This window comes from Diadema antillarum, unplaced genomic scaffold (genome assembly GCF_040938485.1).
Source record: "Diadema antillarum isolate AM-2024a unplaced genomic scaffold, OU_Dant_1.0 seq00000507_RagTag, whole genome shotgun sequence".
Lineage (NCBI taxonomy): Eukaryota > Metazoa > Echinodermata > Echinoidea > Diadematoida > Diadematidae > Diadema > Diadema antillarum.
Window position 1 is genome coordinate 1,218,245 of NW_027271462.1, and position 22,374 is coordinate 1,240,618.

Genomic DNA, 22,374 nt, shown 5'->3' on the forward strand with positions numbered 1-22,374 from the left:
TTTCGGATTAACGAACCATCGACTCCATCCAATTGCTATAGTGTATGTCATCTACATTAAAGGGGTGGTATAGTTTTGTTTGAGATGGGACCTCAGGTTTCCAACTTGTTTTTAAAATGAGATAATACATCCATTCATTTATGTTATTTCCACACGGTAACTCGTTTAAGCCACAGGCTGTTCTTCAACAATTTTTTGAACCTAAATAAAAAACAATTACATCACGTATAATACAAAAACATCATAATACACATGGCCGGCGGAACCGTGGGGGCCGTGGGGGCTCGGGCCCCCACACTTTTTGTGCACCATAAAGGAATACATAAGGTGTCATCACTTTGTCAGGTGAAGAAACCCGGAAGTGGAAGGGGGAGAGAGATAAGCCGAGGACCTTTTTTTTTTTTTTTTTTTTTTTTTTTTTGCTTGTTAGCTCAGGAAACCCGGAAGTGGGCCCCCACACTTTTGAAAACGCTCCGCCGGCCCTGATACACTGTAAAAACATCGGTGTTAGATTTAACACCATGGGTGTTAAATCTAACACCGATTAATCTTCAATAGAGGACCACACCCACAGGTGTAGAAAATGTATTGTGACGGTGTTAAAAAGTGTTCACCTGGCACTTCGTGGTGTTAATTTGACACTGTAACTGGTGATATTTTTGACACTGCGCTAGAGTTAATTCATTAATGACACCGCATGGTGTTGATTTGATATTGGTGGTGTCAATTTCAATGGTATAACACCCGTCCAGCTTCAATAGGGGACCACACCAACTGGTGTTACTGTGGTGTAAATGTGTTTACACATTTTTTCAAAAATCAAGTACTTTATCGGAAAATTCTTCATCGTCTTGTTGAAGTTCAGAATTAATAAGAAATTCAGTAACTAAGAAACTAAAAAAAAACAACAATTTTATATTTTGAAATGACACCCGGAGGTGTTAATCTATTACCATGAATGAGTACCGGAAATTTAACACCAGCTCGGTGTTTCATATTTAACACCGGACTTTTTGCAGTGTACACACATTCATACTGGAAAAAGAGGAATAAAAGGAAGAGGGAGAGGAAGAAGAAGAAGAAGAAGAAGAAGTAGAAGAAGAAGAAGAAGAAGAAGAAGAAGAGGAGGTAGAAGAAGAAGAAGAAGAAGAAGAAAAAGAAGAAGAACACTTGATCTTACAGGCTATATGATAAGAAAACTCTTATGAAATATTAAGGGGAGCATAATACAATATGTTTAAGGAATTGAAAATCTATTTGATGAAAATTGGTTTTGAAATGACCGAGATAGGAACCCATCTTATATCAGGACCATTTTGTTTTTGGATATCCAGCCGTTTCAAAACTGATTTTCATTAACTTTATGTTCTTTAATATTTCATAAGTGATTTCTAGTTATCTCGCAAGAAAAAAAAAAGAAATACTAGAATCTGAATCCTTACCTTAACCAAAATCGCAAACACTCATGATATGTGTCTCCCTACCTCTCTAAGTAATATATCAAGTCTTTAATGGCGGCAAATAAACAGCAAATCTTTGTTAAAGTCTGAGGCGAAACATTTTGATGCACAGACTTTAGCGATGTATTTTAATCTCTTGTAACAATTACAGGCGGTCAAGCTCAGAAAAGGTTCAGAAGGTGCGAAGTTTCGTATGGGTATCCTCGTGTGTGTACACAATGTGGCTTACCCGATCATAGTTCATCCTGCATTTCGTACACGCCTTTAGTGATTATGGACGTGAACAAACACATTTCGGTAACATCTATAAATAGCTCAAATCTGTGGCCCACATTGCCATACAGCGTACTTTCCGTGGCATTCTACGCTGTGCTTCATGAATATTCATGAACATTAACTTCGCAATTAATTAACTCAGAAAGCTGGGAGTGTACATGCGAGTTAATTGTTAACTTTTAAGCCAAACTAAAACATCACTGTATGCATGCGGTCTGCATTACTCATCTGCGTGGGAGTCAGCGCAAGAAGGGAAGAAAAGAGAAGAGTAGAAAAGAAGAGAAAAAATAAAAGGAAAGAAGGGAAGAGGAGAAAGAGTACAGAAAAGGAGAGAAGAGAACGAAAGAGGGAAGATAAGAGGAATGAGAGATGACGAAAGAATCCTAGTTATTATTGCACCATATGTTTTTTTTTTTTTTTGTATTCCTTTCATATTGATACCTGTACCTGAGTACACTGTATTTTGAGACAATACAGTATAAAAATATTGACCTGCTATCGCTATTAAATTGCTTCAATACATTTTGGATATACCGCGTGCGTACAGGTCTTTCTATTTTTTTTTTTGATTTTTTTTAATATCAGAAATAATTGGGTAGTAATAATTTCTATGAAATTCCCATGATAATGACACCAAGCCTTTTCGGCTCGGATGTCCTTTTTTTTTCTTAGTTCGTTCAATGTTTTGCATGTTAAATATCTGTATTTTTTTTTTGTAATCTGCTCTTATAAAAATGCACATGTGTACACGCACACACACACACAAATATATATACAGATCTATCATGTATGTATATATATATATATATATATATATATATATGTATATATATATATATATATATGTATGGATATATAGTAAATATGAATATATTTCTATACATTATATTCCTGTTTCTTAAAGGGATAGTACAGTATTGGTGGAGATGAGAATTGGGGTTTTAACTTTTTGCGAGATACCAAGAAAACACTTATGATATAGTACAGAGCATACTATTTTAAGAGGAATTCAAAGTTTATTTGATGAAAATCGGGTTTCGAATGATTGAAAAATCCAAAAACAAAGTAAAACAAGGCGATCGTAATAAAGTGTGGGTCCCACACTTTATAAGAATAGCTCTTTTTTGGATATCTCAGCCATTTCAAAACCAATTTTCATCAAATAAATGTTGAATTCCTCATAGAATTACATGCTCTTTCATGTTTCATAAGAGGTTTCGCATCCTCTCACCATAAAATGTTAGAAACTTGAAATTAGGTCTCAACCAAAACTGTACGATCCCTTTAACAGGAAAATATATAGTATATATACATACACACACATATATATAACACCAATTAGTTTCTGCTCGGAGTTCAAGAAAGTATATATTCACAATAGTACATGTAGTTCAATATGAAAACTCCGTGACAGAAGTAGTTTTGACGAATTTTCGCCCGTAGGGCTTTGTCAAGTCAATGGTAGATTTTATTTTGAAGCAGACACAAATCAAAATAAAAGAAGCGTCGTCAGTGGTAGCGCGTCCATAACAAACTGCGCATTTATATCTGCTTCAAAATCAAATCTGCCATTGACTTGATAAAGCCCTATGGGCGAAAATTCGTCAAAACTACGTCTCTCACGGAGTTTTCGTATTGAAGTACTGTTGTGAATATATACACCTTGTATATATATTTATCACATACACCCGTACCTATATTTGGAAACATCAGACTGAACTGAATTGAATTATCACTACGTGCATTACATAAAAACTTGAAAAGAAAGTAGTTTTGGTTATCACAAAACGTGTCGAATTTCCACATTTTTTTTTTCAATTTTCATGACTTCTCTTTTTATTTGTTCTTTATTCCCACAACTTTTCCCAGCCTGGAAAAACGTGTACAAACATCCAGGACTCTTCTGGGTGTTCTGGAATGGAAGGTCTGTTTTCAGGAGCTCAATTCATTTATTGATATGAATGAAATAGACCAGGCGCATTAATTTCACCGATGTCATTTGCATCATATGTTCTTAAAATTGTGATGTGCAACTTTTGATGTATACCTGCAATTTTCTAAATGGATAATCGACCTGTTTATGTATGTGAAACATTTTCTTGAATAAAGAAATGATTCAATAAAAAAAAAGTCCCAGTGGAACCAATTCCTTTGTGTATTACATTTCTCCGAATGAATAATTCGAGTTGTCGTTTTTATTGAAACTTATTGACAAAAATTGCATTTTATCAATGTAAGTAATCACCGATTATGCAGTGTTTTAGTAGTACTGTATCTGCAGCCATGATAATCAGGGTCTAGGGCAATTACCCCGGACCCTTCCTCTGACCTAACCCTAACCTTTACTAACCAGAATTTAGCAGGGGGGGGGGGGGGGGGCAATTGCCCTGATACAGATAATCACCATGGGCATAAACATACTCGGGTTGAGCCTGACGCAAGAATCATGAAAAAAATAGATATGCAGTACCCACTGCTGGAAAGGATTAGAACCATCACTGGTTATCAGGAGAAAGCTCAGTGGTTCAGTGGATACATCACTTGTCTAACAATCATAAGGTCATTACTTCAAGTGCAACCCGAGTATGTATGCCCATGACTTTTATCACGGCTACTACACATGTACTAAAACACTGACTGAGATGTTAATTTACACCAATGAAGGGCAATTTTCAATCAATTGCATTAATTTTCTTTCATTTCTGATTTACCATGTACATGACATTATAAACACAATTTCCCAGTCCCAAAGGCTCTTCACAACAAGTGTTCACTTGACATTTGCATTTCTAAACCAATTAAGAACCAAGAAAAACACACTCAATCTTTCAAGTAGTAGTTGGAAACAATTGTCATTTATTTCAAGTTTGTTAATTAAAACTCACAGACAGATAGCTACGACACTTTTTCACTGACACACTGAACCTTACTCCATATCTCTCGCCACCTGGCAATTAAAAAAATTAAACTAATTCATCACTGATTCATTCAAATCAAATTTACTCCCCTACCAAAACAAAATATAAAATTCAAGAGTGCAACATACTGCAGGTAGTCCATGACCCGACAAACTTCCAAGGCCAGCATGTACTTGCCACATCTACCGACAAATGACTACGAGCAATACAATGCTGTTGTTGCTGTCGTTGGGTCATCAAAACTCTTGATTACATCTTTACAAACATGTTATATCCAGATGTGGTCTGAAGAGGCCAGACTGAAATTGCTCAGTGATTGGGAGATAATACCCTTTGATTTTGCCTCAGATATGGACATAGTCACAAAATGAAAGGACACTGCAATATGTTGCACCCTCATAGCTAGAGAGAGTTAATTTTTTTTTTTTTCAGGAGGTCCGATAAGACAACGCAAAATTAACAGGAATCAACGCACATTGGATACATTTCTCCACACTTTATCCTCTTCGTTCATCTGAATGACTCACAATCACTGAGTGCTGAGTGATAATCCCTAAAACAAAGGCTGGTTGCCTTTACCAACCGTAACAGATAGTTTGTTCACAGATTCTACGAAAAATACACAAGTGAATGCTTCCTATGAAAATCTCATACAATTGTACATTAAAGTCAATCTGTTCAGCTCCATGCATCCCACATTTTCACATCCTCCATTGCCAACTTTTCTAAAATACTTCGAGCATTCAAAACATTCTTCACAAGCTCGGTGTACAGATGGCTCTGGTCATACTGCTTGTACTTACACACCCTCTTCAAATATCAGAGTTAAGAAAAAACTTGCGCTTATCTTTCAACCAATCTTTCCCAGTCCCATCTATACATCGAGTCTGGCCAACTCTAATCACATGGGTAGCACAATGGTGGCATGATACTTTGTTAGGCAAGCGTGTAACAGAGGAATGTAAGCCACATTGCAAAGCAACTGAAACCAAGTTCGCCAAACTCGGTCTACAGATGGCGCCAGATATACTGCTAGTTACATGCCCTCTTCAAATATCTGGCTGAACAAAGCACTACTTACATACATCACTCCCCTCTTATAACTGAATACACTGTATTCATACAGACATATGACATTTCTTCCTGATGCATTTCTCCCTCTCGAAGATAATATCAGTACAAAACCTCAGTGAAAACATACTTCTGCTCAAAGTACTCATGAAATACTGTCAACCTCGTACAGGTGAAATCTACTACGAATCAACAACAGTGATAACTGTTAAATCATGTTTCGTCATCAATCAATTTTGAGCTTGCTTCTTGGAGGGTAGGCTGATGTTGTGAGGTTGACAGCATTTGAATATCAAGTGTCTTGCTCATCTCCCATGCCGACAACATTAAACTTACAAATCAGTAGGAACTTGTACACCCAACAACTCTTACTGAAAGATCCTCTCTTCCTCATCTTGTACATTATCTAAAATAAGGTACCTTCTTTGCTTGGTCTTTGCGTACATTGCAGTCTCACACTAATGTACCTCATTTCTCTTCAGACATTGCCTCCCTCATTCACATCTTTCCCATCCTTCCTCCCTTTCTTTAGCCATGTTCACCCTGTTTCTGAACTTTCATCATTTTCATCCCGCAACTTAAACAAACAAACAAACTCTGTCTCTACGAAAAATCCTCCCGCCTCCCTCCACTTCCAGACCACCCTTCAGAAACCGGCTTTCGTTGTTATCTCGTTTGCTCTTTCCACGAAACTCCGTCACTCAGAAGTCGCTTTCACCTCTGGCTTACAAGCAGAAACCCTTCTCAGGAGCTTGCATGCATGAAACACACAGTAATCTCCACTTTGGCTTTGACAGGGTTAAACGACTTACCTTGAGTGACGTTGTATCTCGTGCTACGGAAGATTTCGGTCCTCAGAGGAATGTGTGTAATGAGTGTGAGGCTGGCACGTCTTCATGAGTAGAGAAATTTTCTCAACAGCTTTGAACATTTGCAATGTACCAATGTATACTCTTCTCTTTACCTTACATTGCTAACTACACTGGAAAACTGTATCAGTTCAAAGCTGAATGAACAAGATCAAATAGGTTAATTACAAGTACTTATAGATATTCTGTAATTTTGAGCACTAGCCAATTTTATGCAACACTGTTATATATTTACATGCACATTACTCTTTTCAAGCATAAATTTTACAAGCGTTTCGCTCCCAAATATTGCTACTTTTGTGAGACAAGTGCTTTTACCTTGACGCATTTTGATTGATCGTGTAAATGCAACAAGATTGGACTCTTGAAACAAAGCAGTAGGTATATTTTTACAAATTTGTATTTTGGTGATTTTTCGCTATTTAACTTTACTCGACTGACAGGAGAAAAAAAGAGCAATGTCTACGGCATTGGACTGAGTACAGGACTGAGTAAAACCTCTGAGTGCTTGATAAGACAAACATAAACAAAAATGATAATTTGGATGTCGGTAGCTGTAACATCTGAGGAAAGAGTGCCGAAAGTATTTATTCAACAACATATGATTAAACTGCTTTAAAAGCTGGAGAAATATGAGGGCAATATTTTGTCTATGAACATTACAGTAAGAATGTGTAGACTCATAGATAGCAGTATTTGACACTGTACAAGAGAACAGAACCTAAGCTAGTGACTTCATACCTACCAACCAGATGATTTGTTGAAGAACTGGCCCCCTGAATCTCCGCTGCCTTGCGTAGACTGACCACTCCATGAAGGATTGGAGTAGCCCACATCTCCCTGACCCTGGCCGGTGCCCTGGCCACCACCTCCCGATCCACCTCCACCCTGCCCCGAACCTCCCGAACCTCCCCCCTCCTCCTCCCCCGCCCCCAGGACCCATACCCTGGGCCAACATGTTACCCATCATGCCAAGCCCCGCCTGACTCAGGGCCGCGGCAAGGACCGCCTGGTTCAACTGCATCTGGTTGAGGTTACCCTGGCCACCCCCTCCCCCACCTCCACCGCTCCTGTCCATGTGTCCGCCTCCTCCACCACCATCCCTACCCCCACCTCCACTACTCCCTCCATAACCCCCTCCTCCTCCTCCTCCCCCCATACCCACCCCCACCACCTCCCCCATAGCCCCCTCCCCCACGGCCATCTTGCCTGAAACGGCCTCCATCGCGTTGATACCCGCCTCGATTGAAAGCTGCCGAAAAATCGTGCAAGAGATGCAAATAAAGTGACCAGAATATGTCTTCCTACACCGAACAAGTAAGCAAAACAAGTTTTCATCTTTATCAAGCCACAAAATTGAATCCCTGCATCTGGACTTAACTGTTTTACTTCTGAGAAGGGATTCACATCCAATCCTGGAGGCTGCATCAGCTTGTCTGATTTGGTGGCGGGAAAATGTTATTAGCGATAGGTACTGATGCAATGTCGATGTTATTGTTACGGGTCAGACAAGCCGATGAACGCTCAGAGATCGGACCTGAAATGGTCCTCGAAAGTAAATAAGTAAGTCCATATGAAGCAATCTAACTTTGGGCCTTAGTTACATTGAATGTAATCAAGATGAATCAGAACTTGCATCAATCGTTTTAATCTGAGGTAATTGTCAGCCATTATTGTAACGTTCCTTAACCATCAATCCTCTGCTGGAAATGGTGTTTGCTTCTTACTTTCTCACATAATTAAGCACAGGATACAAAATATGAAGTCAGACTAAAGGCAACTGCACAGTCCGATGACTTTAGAAGGAAGTAAAACTGACATATCCTAGGGTTGAAATGCAACATTATGTAAATAAAACCTCCCTCTAAACAATGAATGTAAATGTCAACACAATGATTGCAACCCCTCTAACATCTTTTCTGTTTATTTTAACTGTCTTTGGTTTATATAATCTGAAAAGATATCAAGCAGAGGATTCTCCTATTGCAGCACAGTGAATAGCAGCTGTGCTATAGAAAAGTACCTTTCCATCATTTTCATTATTTGCTGGATTTTCCCCTTATCTCTCCTTATTTTATTACTATTGATACTTTTTTTAATTAGCCTGTCCTATTAATAACTTGCTAAGTAAATGGTGGCGGATTGCCCTTGTAGAAAAAATACATACAAAATAAAAACGAATAAGGGTTGACTTACAGTCCATGCTTCCGTATCCTCCGTTGCCACCTCCTCCGCCGTATCCTCCACCACTACCATAACCAGCACCACCACCACCTCCATCGCCATAGAAACGGTCCCCCTTGTTAACCACACGCTCCTTGGGTTCAGCTCTGCTGATGTAGACACTGTTTCCCTGAAGAGTGGGGCAAATAAAAAGGGAAAAGATTATGTAATCAATCAAACTCTACAACTCCATTGTATATCTGCCCCTGCCCTTTATCACTCTTCGCTGCATTACACGTAATCACTTGTTTTGGCCATCATATTATGTTTATACTGTATGCAACTTTTGAGTATGACATTTTCGGGAATGAGGCCCCAGACATTTTGTGAGATGTTTCGTGATTTGACACTGAGGTTATCATTGGTGTACTAATGCCTGTCCATTTCACTTTGCAAATTTAATGAGATTAAGATCAAGTGGCGATATTTTTGTGTGTTGTTAAAGTCGCAGTCTAACTGCATTTTGCGACATACTGTATGTGAAAACAAGTACACAATTTTGCCAACAGAGTTTACGTAAATGCACATAATTACCCACAAATGCACAGTGCTGTGTTTTCAAGAAATACCAACGATGAACAAATTGGCAAAACTTTCCTATTGCTGCGATGTTACATCCTGCAGTATCTGTAAACTGTCGTAGCCTGCTCAGGCAACAATGACATCACATGGACTTAATTAAAAGTTTAAAAACTTTGTAACTCCTGAACAGATCATCAAATTTTTCTCAGGCATCATTGATGTCATGTTCAAAACATTCTATTAAATCCATCAACTGAATTCAAATATTCAACTGCATTCCAATCCACCAACTGAGACCATATTTTGGGCAGAGTCCCCCTAAGAGCAAACTCACATTGATAATGAGGTCTTCTTCGATGATCTCATCGGCATCCTTGGAGCTGTTCATGGTGACAAAAGCAAAGCCCCTGAAAGGCTTTGGGATGAAGACGTCCACCACCTCGCCAAATTTGCTGAAGATGTCGTACAGATGCTCCTTGGTGATATCCCCCGACAGTCTCCCTATGAACAGCTTCTTCCTGCTCGGTTGCTGCAGGGAACAGAAAGAGCAAAAGGAAAATCAGAACAACAGACTAAAGGAAATATTTGTACCCCTTTCAAATTTATTGAATGCAGGAGCTCTACAGCAAACCTGTTCAGATCTAAATCTTAAGTGCATATACATTTTGTTATGTCCCCATACATTGTATCTTCCTCTATAAAGAGCACACAAACTCTGTTCAAAAACTAACCTAAGCAGAAGTGGTATTATTTTTACCATGTGCCTGGCACTTCTCATATTGAACCCACATGGGCTCATTTCTACCACTATACCCCAAAAACTCGCTCCAATACAATACATACAATTCAATACAGAGGGAAACCTTGTACAGTGTAATATTGAGCATTCATACTTACAATGAGGTACTTTCTTTCACAAGGTGAATTCTGCAGTCCTGATTGTACATTATTGCCTGTAGCTGGTCTTGATAAGATTTTTTTATTTTATGTTTTATCATAATCTATGCTTACTCCCTCTCCCCCCCCCCCCCCCAAATACAATAAAAAAAACATACCAACTAACCAACCAACCTACATTGTACTTTTGGTCTTCTCGATTTGCTATCAGAAACATATTCCTACATGTACACTTTCTATGTTATTACTGCTAACTATACTGTTTACTGCTACACTTTGTTTAAACGCATATTTGGTTTTACTTGTTTCACATGTTGAAGAATGGAATTTCATTAATAAACACACGCATGAAGTTGGCGGTTACACTGTCATTCTTCATATATGAAATGAGATATTACTGATGCTGATCCATCAAAAAATTTTGTTCTGTATTTCTGAAAACCTTACATTTGTACTTTTACAATTTGTGTCTTTGCAGGATAATATATTGTACAGCTGTCTTCCTTCATATGCATTCCTTCTACATGTATGTATACTGTATCAATGTGACCCTGCATCACAAAACCAACAAAAAGTTGCCAGACATGGATTTTTAGTTAAAGGCAGATTCTGAAAGAGCAGACTCTAAGCTTTAAAATGATGTATAACTCAATTCAAATGGACTCTCCTAACCTATCTAAATATTGGAAAGAAAGGACACACTCTGGAAAGTGTGAACTGAGAAAACAGGCTCTGAAGTACAGAGTGTATTCAAGCGCTTAATTTTACCAAAGCCATGCTAGCTGTGGGATAAATGGAACAAAAAACAGGACGTTGACCACCAGAGCAACAACAATGAAGGCATTATCAGATTAACCCTTTGAACCCGAAAGGCCGGAAAACCGGCCGCGCTCAGAACGTGCAAATACCCTAAAGGCCGGTATACCGGCCAGAAATCATGTGACTTTGATAACTTGAGAGTTAACTGTCAGGTGACCCCCCTAAATATAACGCCATCTCACGACAAACGATGTGGAGAGGTTCTTCGGTCTATACTTTCGTTGATTACGGTTTGGATTTGCAAGTTTTGAGCTATAAAAATGACAAAAAGATGCTATTCTGCAGAAGAGGCTCATGCGATAATCTTAGGTGAATCATCTGGTGATTATGAGGAAGCTATTGACAAGTCATATTATAGTCAAAATCAGTGATTTGAAGATGAAACGGACACAGATGATGAGCTAGATGCTGCACAAGGTGATGTACAATCTTAGCCGGGTACCAGCGGGGGAAATAGCAGCTGGGATGCCGTTAGAGCTGGAGCTGGAGGTGATCATGTTGGTGATCGTCGAAGTCAAGGGGGCGTGGCACAGTCAGGGAGTGAGGTTGTTTTTTATAGCTAACATTACTATTGTTGATTATCATTATGATTATAATCATTATATTGTCATGCTGAGCTATTATTGCAGCTCAAATAAAATTGGAGTAATCATAACCACACTTCACAGACCTTTGGTTATTTGTTTTTGTTGTATTTTTTGTATGTATTACCAATGTATTCAGTCATTTAGCAAAATATGCTCAATATGTGCAAATAATGCAGGGTGAGGGTCACGACCATCTCAAATAATGCAGGGTTCAAAAGGGTTAAGCTGAAATTGAACATGCTTCATTATCACATTCTGCAGATGATTAATGCCAACTTTCAATGCAGCAGCTTTAATCTTAGTTATTAGAGTTGAAAGTGAAGAGTGTGGACAGGGTTTTTAAGAAATGAGAAGAGGGTTCTATGAGAAATCACACTATTCCACCAAAAAGTGTTTGCGAAAAACTGCTGAAAACACAAGTTCCTGATTGTTTTATGATCCCAAATTTTGATATGATAGAGAAAAAGACTTGCTCTTTCAGAAAATATGAAAAAAAATCAAGATTGGTTAGGTTGACCCATTTCACGTATTTTCAGTCCTCACACAAAATCACTGCATGTGACTTTTTGTGCGTTTTGTGATGCACGGTCACATACACTGTATGCACAAACTAGATGCCCCACTCACCGCTCGGCCTCCGGTGTCCGGGTACTTGACCTCACACCAGCGGCTAGCCGGGTCAATCTTGTGTCTCTTCTCCACCACACTCTCCTGGGCATCTATGTCTTTGTAGCGAATAAAGCCAAACCCCTTGGATCTGCCTGTTGTTGGGTCCTTTTTTCACCTGCATTAAAACATTTGCAGTGTAGTAGATATGGGCATGATGATGCCTTCAAATGCATGTACATTGTACATGTAACCTGTAATAGTCTACAAACTTGAAAATAATTATACAGTGTATAGACAATTTGTCTGTATCTGGTTTACAATTACATGTACCTCTGCAATGAATACCAGACCTCATGGTAAATTTGACATTTATTCTCAATCAAAGTCCACATAAGGACAGTAAAAGATTAAACAAACAAGAAACAGAGGACAATCATTCTCTACCATTGTACTGAATGCTTATAAGTACACACTCAGCTACATGTACAGTATGCCAAATGTGTTGCAAATGTGCACTTTATATCCCCCTGATAACACATAATGCTGATTTTAATATCCATGAAATAACATTATTTATGGTTATTAAAGGGACTGTACAGTACTGGTTGAGGTGGGGATTCATGTTTTGAACATTCTTAAGTAAGATAATGAGAAACCTCTTATGTAATATGAAAGAGCATGTAATTTTAAGAAGGATTCAACGTTTATTTTGATGTAAATTGGGTTTCAAATGGCTGAGATATCCAAAAAAGTGATAATAATAAAAGGCGACAGGTCACAACTTTATTAGGATCTCTTTGTTTTACCTTGTTTTTGGATATCTCAGCCATTTCAAAACTGATTTTCATCAAATAAAGTTTTGATACCCCTTAGAATTGCATGCTTTTTGACATCTCATAGAGTGGTTTCTGAATATCTCACAAAACGTTAACAGTTAAATCCTCACCTCGACCAGAACTGTACACACCCTGCATATCTTTCTAAAAATTTTGATTTGTGTAGCATTATTTCTATTCCTTTTTTTGGCCAGACAGTCTCATAACAAGGGACTTCATAACCTTGAAAGGGCAAGTGGGCCCAGCATTCCAGTATTAAAGCAACAACTGCTAGACTTGACTGAAAAACTTTCCTTTGGTTCCCATGTTTGAACTTCAATGCAGACAGACGCACAGAAAAAGATCACCATAGTGCTATACCTGTCCCATGACTAATTCGCCATATTTCCCAAAGTACTCCTTCATCTGATCATCGGTCGTGTTGTAGTCAAGGCCTAGGACTATCAGGTCTGTGGTACGAGGGTTGTCAATCTTGCGCGTCTTTCCGGTAGGATTTTCCCGCGTGTCATCTCCTTTCCTCTTGTTATCTGATGATGTTAATTCAGCTGCAAGGGATGAAAAAAATCCACATCTGAGGTAGACCAATACAATATAGACAGTATCTCATATGTACATAGACAAGATCTAGCTGTCACAGTAGACCAAATGACTTGAATTGTCCACGGAAAATTTGTAAAGAACTGTCGCTACATTCCACTGATCTGATTATCATCACTACTTTAACATTATCCCCTTTATTTAGGCTACACACTGTGTAGGCCCTATGTTTATCTGCCTTTGTAAATTTAAACATCTCCTTTTTTGTTTGAAATGAACTGGATAGTACAAGTTAAGAAATATTATTATTACACATGTAATTACTTGTCACTTGTTACTTGTTGAAGTAATCCCAAAACTGCAGCTCCGTTGAATGGATGTACACAATAAAGCAGGCACAGAAGAAAAATAACACATTAAATAAATATATCCACTGGAACCAAGCCACTGATTCTGGTGCTGCATTACCAATGCCTGGATATAGCTTACATACTTTGTACAAACTGAACATTGTACAGTTGTATGTTAAAGTGGCTATAAAGAAACATTAGAATACTGTATAAGCTGTCATTTTTGAGAATTAGAGGGTCACAGACATTTTCGCGAGATGTTGCTTTCACGAATTGACACCAACGCTATCTTACATGCATTGTTACCCTAGTGCATGGCGACATTTTCGCGCGTTGTTAAATTCGCGACCAACTGTGAATGTAGTGTGATTCGCGAAATTTGCAAATTAAACCCTTGCGAAAATAACTGCTTAGAAACAGTAAACATGTATAACAAGAATCAAGATAATTGAATTCATCCCTTAACCCCTTGTTTGTTGGGCTTGTTCCGACGTGGAAGATTCTTGTTCTTGTTCTGTCATGAATAGGCCAAAAATATATGACTAGATCTAGATCTAACATTACAGTAAAGAAATACAGCGAGTATGAGTAAATTCATGACTTCTAAATTCTATTTCGATCATCTAGTAGATCTAGGGGGTCTACTTCATCTACACTTTGTGAACCCCCCTGACCCTGTCTGCACGTCTGTGGAGTGTGTGTGGGAGCGGGCTGGTCGCATCCACAGTTACATCAATCAATGACTGCAGCATGCAGCAGGAGTAGATTTATTCTACTTCAAATTAAAAGGCACTCTCCCAAATAAAAGTCGTAGAAACTAGTGTACTGTAACACTGTTACGCCGACCAATACTCACAAGCTCCTTTTGGGAACGTTGCAACGTAAATCAGGTCGTCCCATGAACCATCAGGCCGTGGGGCGAGAACCCGTTCGTCGATGACTCGCAGACCACGTATTCCCCCACTATCGGGGTTGCGGTATTTCAAGCCCGTCGCACCGGGGAACTGGGCGACAATCGTTGAGAGCATAATGGCCCCATCTGGCTCTACGGGCAGTTCGATGATAGAATCGGGATCGGTCTCTCCCTCTGTCACTGCGACCCGAATAAAGTCCATTTTCCTTGTGGGTTGAAGACCTAACTAGCTCAAGATTGTCTAGAAAACTCAGGGTATGTACCTCAATCACTTTTTATGCCATGTATCAGCTGAAAATTGTCACACGAACTGGTTTGAGAACAGTACCCAGTACGACTTACCACACGTGTGAATAGATCAAACATGGACGCCACGCGTAAGGCGCATTTTGGAGTAGTCTTATTATTCATACCTTACCTCATTGTGCAATTACCACATTATGACACTGCACTCGGCACAGCTGTGGCGCCATACGCTCTCACAGACGAATAAAAAGAAATGAAGCAAAAAAAAAAAATCCTCTCATGGCTCCTTTTGACATAAGAATAATCTTAAGAAATATTTGTGTAACTTGACTTAAAATAGGCCTAATTCATTATCTTTATTGTGTATCAGGTCCGGTAGGCCTACTGTTTTGCTTTGTTTTCTCTTAGAGCATGAATTATCAGATGGATTTGGCACCTTATAAGTAATATATATTATTATCATTGTTATTATTATTTTTTATTATTATTATTGTAATTATTATTATTATTATTATTATTACTATTATTATTATTATCATTATCATCGTTATTTTTGTATTTCTGGATTTTATTGATCAGAACAAAACATTGTCCTTTTTCATAAGTCATATGACATACATTTTTGACATCACAAAAACAAACATTTTTAACAGCATTCAATGATAGCAAAATTACCAGGCGTCTGATCCTTTTTGGACTATACTCTCTAACACGTTAACATCAATTTACTCTAGAATCATATACACAGAAAACGATGGGGGAAAAAAAAATGAAAAATAGCCTTTAGTGGAAAAACTAAATACTACCCAAAACAAGACAAAACAAACCAAAGGCACAAAAACACACACTACAATCTTTAAAAAAAATCAATTATCATCGTTATCATTGCTATTATTATTATCATCATCATCGTTATTATTATCATTATTATTATTATTATCATTGTCTTGTTCTTGTGAATATGATGCCCAATTTCCTCTTCTTGCATTACTTTTTTGCACCCACCTGACCAACATCTACATACTTCTGTCAAGTTATTACAAATACAATCTTTAGAAGTAATAAGAATACTTGCCTTTCTCTAAATCCGTTATGTTTGTTCTTTTTTTTATACTGTATTACTGGTTTCCACTGCTGATTGCAACTCCTGTCTAGTCTGTTACACAGTATTCCAAGTAATTTTGAAATGAGGTCTGCAAAAGAAACTAGCCCCCAAGCCACTTTTGTTTTCTTGAGCTTTTCGTCCCTTTGTATCGAATGAACTCGTCCGAATGAGACCGGTGCCTTATTTTAGACATAAACCGTGGATTAGCACCGTGGCTACTTTGAAAGGTAAAAGTATCACCAGTCGAAGGAGCGTCTCGTCGCCGTGGTGTTTATATTGCACTGTCTTGTCCCCCTTCATACAATCAGCAAAGTTTGCTGTACAGCCGTCTACGTAAACTTCTGAAGTAGGTGCAAGTGGATTTGAGCTGTATTAATTTGAGCGGATAAAAGTTGAATACACCTGAGATAAGATGCCTTCTAAAGTCAAGAAGAAACGAAGCAAGTCCAAGTCGCCGGCTTCAGCTGATAGATCGAAAGTGCAGCAGAATCAAGATCCAATATCTTCCCAAGATCTAGGACCAGAAAAACCGAAGGCGTCCCATCGTGAAAGTGTAAGTCATTCATCATGACTTTGATCGTACCGTGCGAATGTATAGACCCTACATTGCAGAATGTTGGTTGAAGTTGTAGAATGGGTTTACAGATAGCGGTTCTAGAATAGAACGATAACGGTCATGAACTCAGTTGTAATCAGATAACGTAGTTAATGTTATGCGGTGTTGATACAACTACACACAACAAGTTAGGTGATGCATACCAGCAGAATTATTGCAAACAATCAATGAAGTCTGACATGGGGGGGGGGGGGGGGGGGGGGATGTATGGGTCAGATCAACACTTAGTTGTTGTTGTTGTTATTTTAATTTTTTGGCGTGTATCATTCATTTACGAATATTTACGCCTAATGCCTGTTAAAATTTATGCAAATATCTTTTTGATTATTATTATTCAACACAAATTCAAAAATTTTCCGCTGCATTATTGCTGCAATTGTGGAGATTTTATAAACAGACTGTCACCCACCCATTGGCCGTTTTTGTGTGTTACTTTAGTCTTTAATAGTCTTTAGGCTTACTTACTGTTGTCAGTTGTTTTTTTATTTGTTGTTGTTGTTGGGTTTTTTTTTTTTGGGGGGGGGGGTTAGTGTTTGAGGTTTTTTTTTTTCTTTTATTGAGACTACAAGCGGGACCAATTTCTTTAGGTTGTTCTAAAGTTTCTAATTTTTCTTCTTCAAACTACATTTTGTAGCAAAGATGCAGTAAATATTTCTGTGCAAAAGTACTAGTGTAGAACTGAGTCAGTGAGTGCACTTTTGATCCCCAAGACTTTGAATGATCTATGATGCAATTTTTGCAATTTCTTCTGTCATTTTGGAGACCAATAAGTTTTGAATGAAAGTGAAATTAGTGATAAGCCGTCACTATTGTTTTCATCAGTATTAGTATTACTGTTGCTCTATGTATCATTGATTTTCTCTATATTCAGCTTCAAGCAGTACTGACTGGTGACCGTGTGGACCTGCAGACCAAAGAATTTATGGGATGTCGTATTTCAACTAAAGTTTTTGAGCAGCTGACCACGCATGAAATTCGAGACCTGAAGACGGTCTTTGATGCCTTTGCAGACAAACGAGGGTGTGTCAGCAAGTCTCTACAATCTAACCTTTGATCCTTTTTCATTTTTTTAAAGATGATATAAAGTTTTGGTACCTCAAAAGTTTCCCTGAGTTTCCTTGTCTTAGTTTGTGTTTCAGGTTAAAGTACAACACCTTTCATATAACTAACATTGTGAGACCTACTCGCACCAAAGTGCTCTCATGTTTTAGAAATCATGCAATAATGGTTTCGTACATTGTACAATACGTGTATATTGATTGTTGCGGTACCACGTCGAGTCAAACTAACGGCTCGTTCGAATTTTTCAGAGCCCACTCTGCTTTGGTACGAAACCATTATTGCATGATTACTATTTAAAGTCATGAGAGCACTTTGGGGCGAGTAATTCTCACAGTGTTAGTGAAAGGTATATGAAAGGTACTTTAACCTGAGAAACACGTAAGACAAGGAAACTCGGGGAAACTTTTGAGGTACTATTTATATTATCTTTAAGTCATGTACTCACTCCCACCAGAATCTATTGCAATGAACCAGGAAAATTTTCCTTGTGATTTTAACCCATTGAGGATGAGTCCCAACTTTACTTGGGCAGGTGTCTATGGGAAATGCATGAGGTAGCAAAATCAGTCCGTCCTCAACTGGTTAATGAAATTTGCTGAACCAGTGATATTATTTGTTCCATCTGGTGAAAGATTCATCCATGCCTATACAGTGTGATAGTTGTACATAGCCCTGGATTTCATCAAGATGATAATCTTGCAATCAAATGAGAATCTATCAATCTCATTCTTATCTTCCATAGTCATTGCAGGGCCTGTTCTATATGTGCATATAACTATATGAATGGCAACCACAGTGCTGTAGAAGTAAAATACATGTTCTACACAGAGTTTTAGAGTGAATGTTTGAATAGGTTTTCTCACTTTTCTTTGAGATCATCTACATTTGAGTCATATGGAAATAGTGTCTTCAATAATAAATAGTTAATCTTGTCATAATTTACAGACTTCTCTTTATTTTTCTTCCTCCTGTATGTATTTAATCATTATTGAAGTTTGCATTTTAACCTTGCTTTTCTCTTCAAGTTGTCATGTTGTATGTACATGTAGAATTACGTACATTATTCCATTTCAATGATTGTATGTTTCACTATGTAATGTGAAAAAGGAACTAAAAGTGGAAGTGAACTATATCTCAAATGCAGACTAGTAATGAACCGGTACAGGGAATACATTCTGCAATTAGAAGTATATTGACCTTTAACCCCTGCGGTCTTCCTGCCTTTGTGTGCTAGGATGATCCGAGCTGACAACATCCGAAGAGCCATGCGGTCTCTGGGCTTCAAGGTGTCCAAGTCAGAGGCTGCTGACATGGTGGCTGATATCGATCTTGACAGATCAGGGTGAGTGGTCGGAAATCTTTACCACTTGAAAACTAGTTCCGAGTATACTCGGGCAGATGTATGTGGGAAATGCATGTTACAAGAAAAATTATCACTCGTCTTCAAAATAAGACTGAATATCCAGAATGACTTAGTGCCCCTGTAGACAGTTTGACAGTGCACTCAATTTTTGTGTAATTGTATTTTTCTATGGCAATTGGCAAATGGGATGAATCCGCTTCAAAAACTTATATTCTACTTACATACCTGAATTGCAGATTGCATATATACCACTTGTTACTGTGTTGGGTAAGCCGTAGGGCATGTCGGGCAATATTGGTTTTCACTCTATAACTCCAAGAGACAAAATTATTGTATGAATGATCTACATTACTTTAAAAATTCTGCTCCAGCCGTCACAGAGACTTTTTTTACATAGAATTTCCTACATTTATAACAAACAAAAACCTAAAACCAAATTCTCATTTGAATCTTATCACCTGAAAAGGAGGACAGTTAGACTGCTAGAAATTGAATGTTTTCCCAGCATCATGAATAAGTTGGCATGGACGTATTATCATGATAATGCTGTGTTTTATGTTACAATTTTGCAGTATTTGTTTCGTTTTCTTTTTTGATACATACAATCATCAGGACTATTGATTTCAATGAATTCCTGCTGTTCATCATTGACAAGCAAGGAACAGCCAGGGATGTCCAGGCAGAGATCACTCAGGGCTTCAAAATGATGGATTATGGTAAGAAAAGACACGCAATCAATCCTCCTCTTGAATCACAAGTATACAAAAGGGTATCTGGTGGGCTACTGAACATTTACCATTAGTAACTGTGGGCACACTGGCAAAAGCTTGTGAAGTTCAAGATCGTGATTTTAAAAGTATCCAAGTTTTACCAGACGATCGCAAACTTCTCGCAAAACTCCCCGCGAAACTTCCCACTCAAACTCAAGATATTTCTCTGACTCCTGCCAATCTTCTTGATCTTTTGACAGTGTTAATGCTATCAACTGAAACTTTGCAAAGTTTGTCACGTGACTAGTCCACCATCTGTTTGCGGGCGGTGCCTTCAAAGCACACTTTTACTGTGATGTACGTGTGTGCACTGGCTGCCAGTGTGGATGGACGACCAAATATCGCGAAGACTTCATGATCCTTAACTTCGCAATCTTTTGCCAGTGTGACCGTGGCTATTTTCTTGGGAAGTTTGCTGCAAAACTACCATCTTGACATTATTCCATGGGCACCTCTGACTTTCATTCCGTATTTCATTTCAGAGAAGGATTTTCTAGGAACTGGGTAGATCCATTAAATCTGCAAAGAATCAGACAAAGAACCCCAAATTTGTCGGTTTTAGAAAGGAGGAATTTTAATATTCTAAAATGTGCTGCCAGTGTAAGGATTAGTGGAATTCACTCAATTGAATGTACAGCTTTAAAAAAAAAATAATGTAAACTAGAAAAGCACTCAGAGAATGCAGCCCTCCGCCAAGCCAGCAACTCACCCATACACACATGTAACCTATTTCCCAACATAGAAGCCCTTTGTTTAAGTTGTCAACTTTCAGCTGCATGGCGGCACCCTGCCAGAGCAGAGCACACACAGCTAGAACTCCAAGTTCATTGACCTTTTATGCCAAAAGATTAAAAAATCCTTCAAAAATCCATAAAAATTCCCAGATCACTACCAAAATTTAATCATCTGTTCCTTGGGTCATTATTGACTTTTCGTTCAAGTTTCATTTAAATTTTTTCTCAACTTTTTGAGTTATATTGCAAACCGACAGACCAAGGCCGTTGATCACTTAACATCCTCCTTCCTTGGTGGAGGTAATAATAAGTAAATTGATTGGGAAAGGGGTAATAGTAAAGAACATATTTATTATATATATATATGTATTTTTTTTTTTTTGCTCAATCAAGGGCAGTTTGTTCATTTTCAACCGAATAATGAAATCATTTCATTTGTAGTTTATTACTCATTATTCAAGCTGATAGATTGTGGGGGGGGGGGGGCAGACTAAGATAAAAGTGTATCTGGGTCGTCACTAACAGCTCATAATAAGTCACCCATTATGACATTATTTGTGATGTCATAATAGGTCAAAATAATTTCACACAATTCCACGTTTGGAGGACATCAAAGGGGAACTTGGTCAAAGTCTGTTAGAAGACATACATAATAATGTTGAGAGAAAATAAATCTTATTCAGTTCTTTTGATAATTCCTAAAAATCTTTGGTCTATTATGATGACATGGATTGATAGTGGTACATAAAAAGGATTAGTGGAGGATAAGTAGATCCGTATCTGAAATATCCCTGCTAATCGTCGGCTGTATCTTTTGTTCCTGTCAGATAACACGGGTAAGCTGACCCTGGAGAACCTGAAGAGGGCAGCAAAGGAGTCTGGGGTGAAATTCACAGAGGCAGAGCTTCGAGAGATGATCGAGGAGGCGGATCGAAACGGGGACAATATGGTAGACCTGCAAGAGTTCAGTGCTGTCATGCTGAAAACCAATCTGTTCTAACTGAGCTGATTCTGCAGAGTTGGAGTGTCTGTAGGCCTGCTCAGTGTGGTGCAATTAACAAACTGTGGACTTAACTTACCGTTAAAAGGCAGAAAATCCCCAACTGTGGCAGTCTATATTAAAATGAAGACTTCATTTATCAGTGCATTATTGTCAAACTTACCAAAAGCTCTCGCATTGCAGAAGAATATCATGTACATATGTACATAGGTTTTGTACAATATACTTACAAATTGAAATTATCATATTATGAATTCATATGAACAAAATGTAATGGGAGAATTCCAGATATATGTTCATTAAATGTCTCAGTCACTGACCAGGTGTCAAAGGTCGTATCCGGGCAATTACCCCCAGAGGGCAATTACTCCCCGGCTAAATACTGGTTAGTGGTAAGGTTAGAGTAAAGATTAGGGTTAGGATTAGGTTAGGTTAGGGTTAGGTTTAGGGTTAGGAGTTTGGGTTAGGGTTAGGAGTTCGGGTTAGGGTTAGGATTAGGTTCAGGATTAGGATTAGGGCCAGGGGAAGGGTCCGGGGTAATTGCCCAGGCAGTACTTGCCCTAGACCCATCAAAAACACCTTGACCTACTG

At 38.3% G+C, this 22,374-nt stretch overlaps 1 protein-coding gene and 1 pseudogene across 1 annotated transcript; one reads left to right on the plus strand and one right to left on the minus strand.

The window, feature by feature from the left end:
- Positions 1-4,881: 4,881 nt before the first annotated feature.
- On the minus strand, positions 4,882-15,250 carry LOC139734039 (TAR DNA-binding protein 43-like; annotated as a pseudogene).
- A 1,400-nt stretch (positions 15,251-16,650) lies between these two features.
- On the plus strand, positions 16,651-21,783 carry LOC139734040 (uncharacterized). The gene is made up of 5 exons (XM_071644847.1): positions 16,651-16,791; positions 17,726-17,874; positions 19,151-19,258; positions 19,892-19,995; positions 21,611-21,783. Exons 1-5 carry the CDS (start codon positions 16,651-16,653, stop codon positions 21,781-21,783), a joined length of 675 nt encoding a protein of 224 aa, XP_071500948.1.
- The last annotated feature ends 591 nt before the right edge of the window (positions 21,784-22,374 follow it).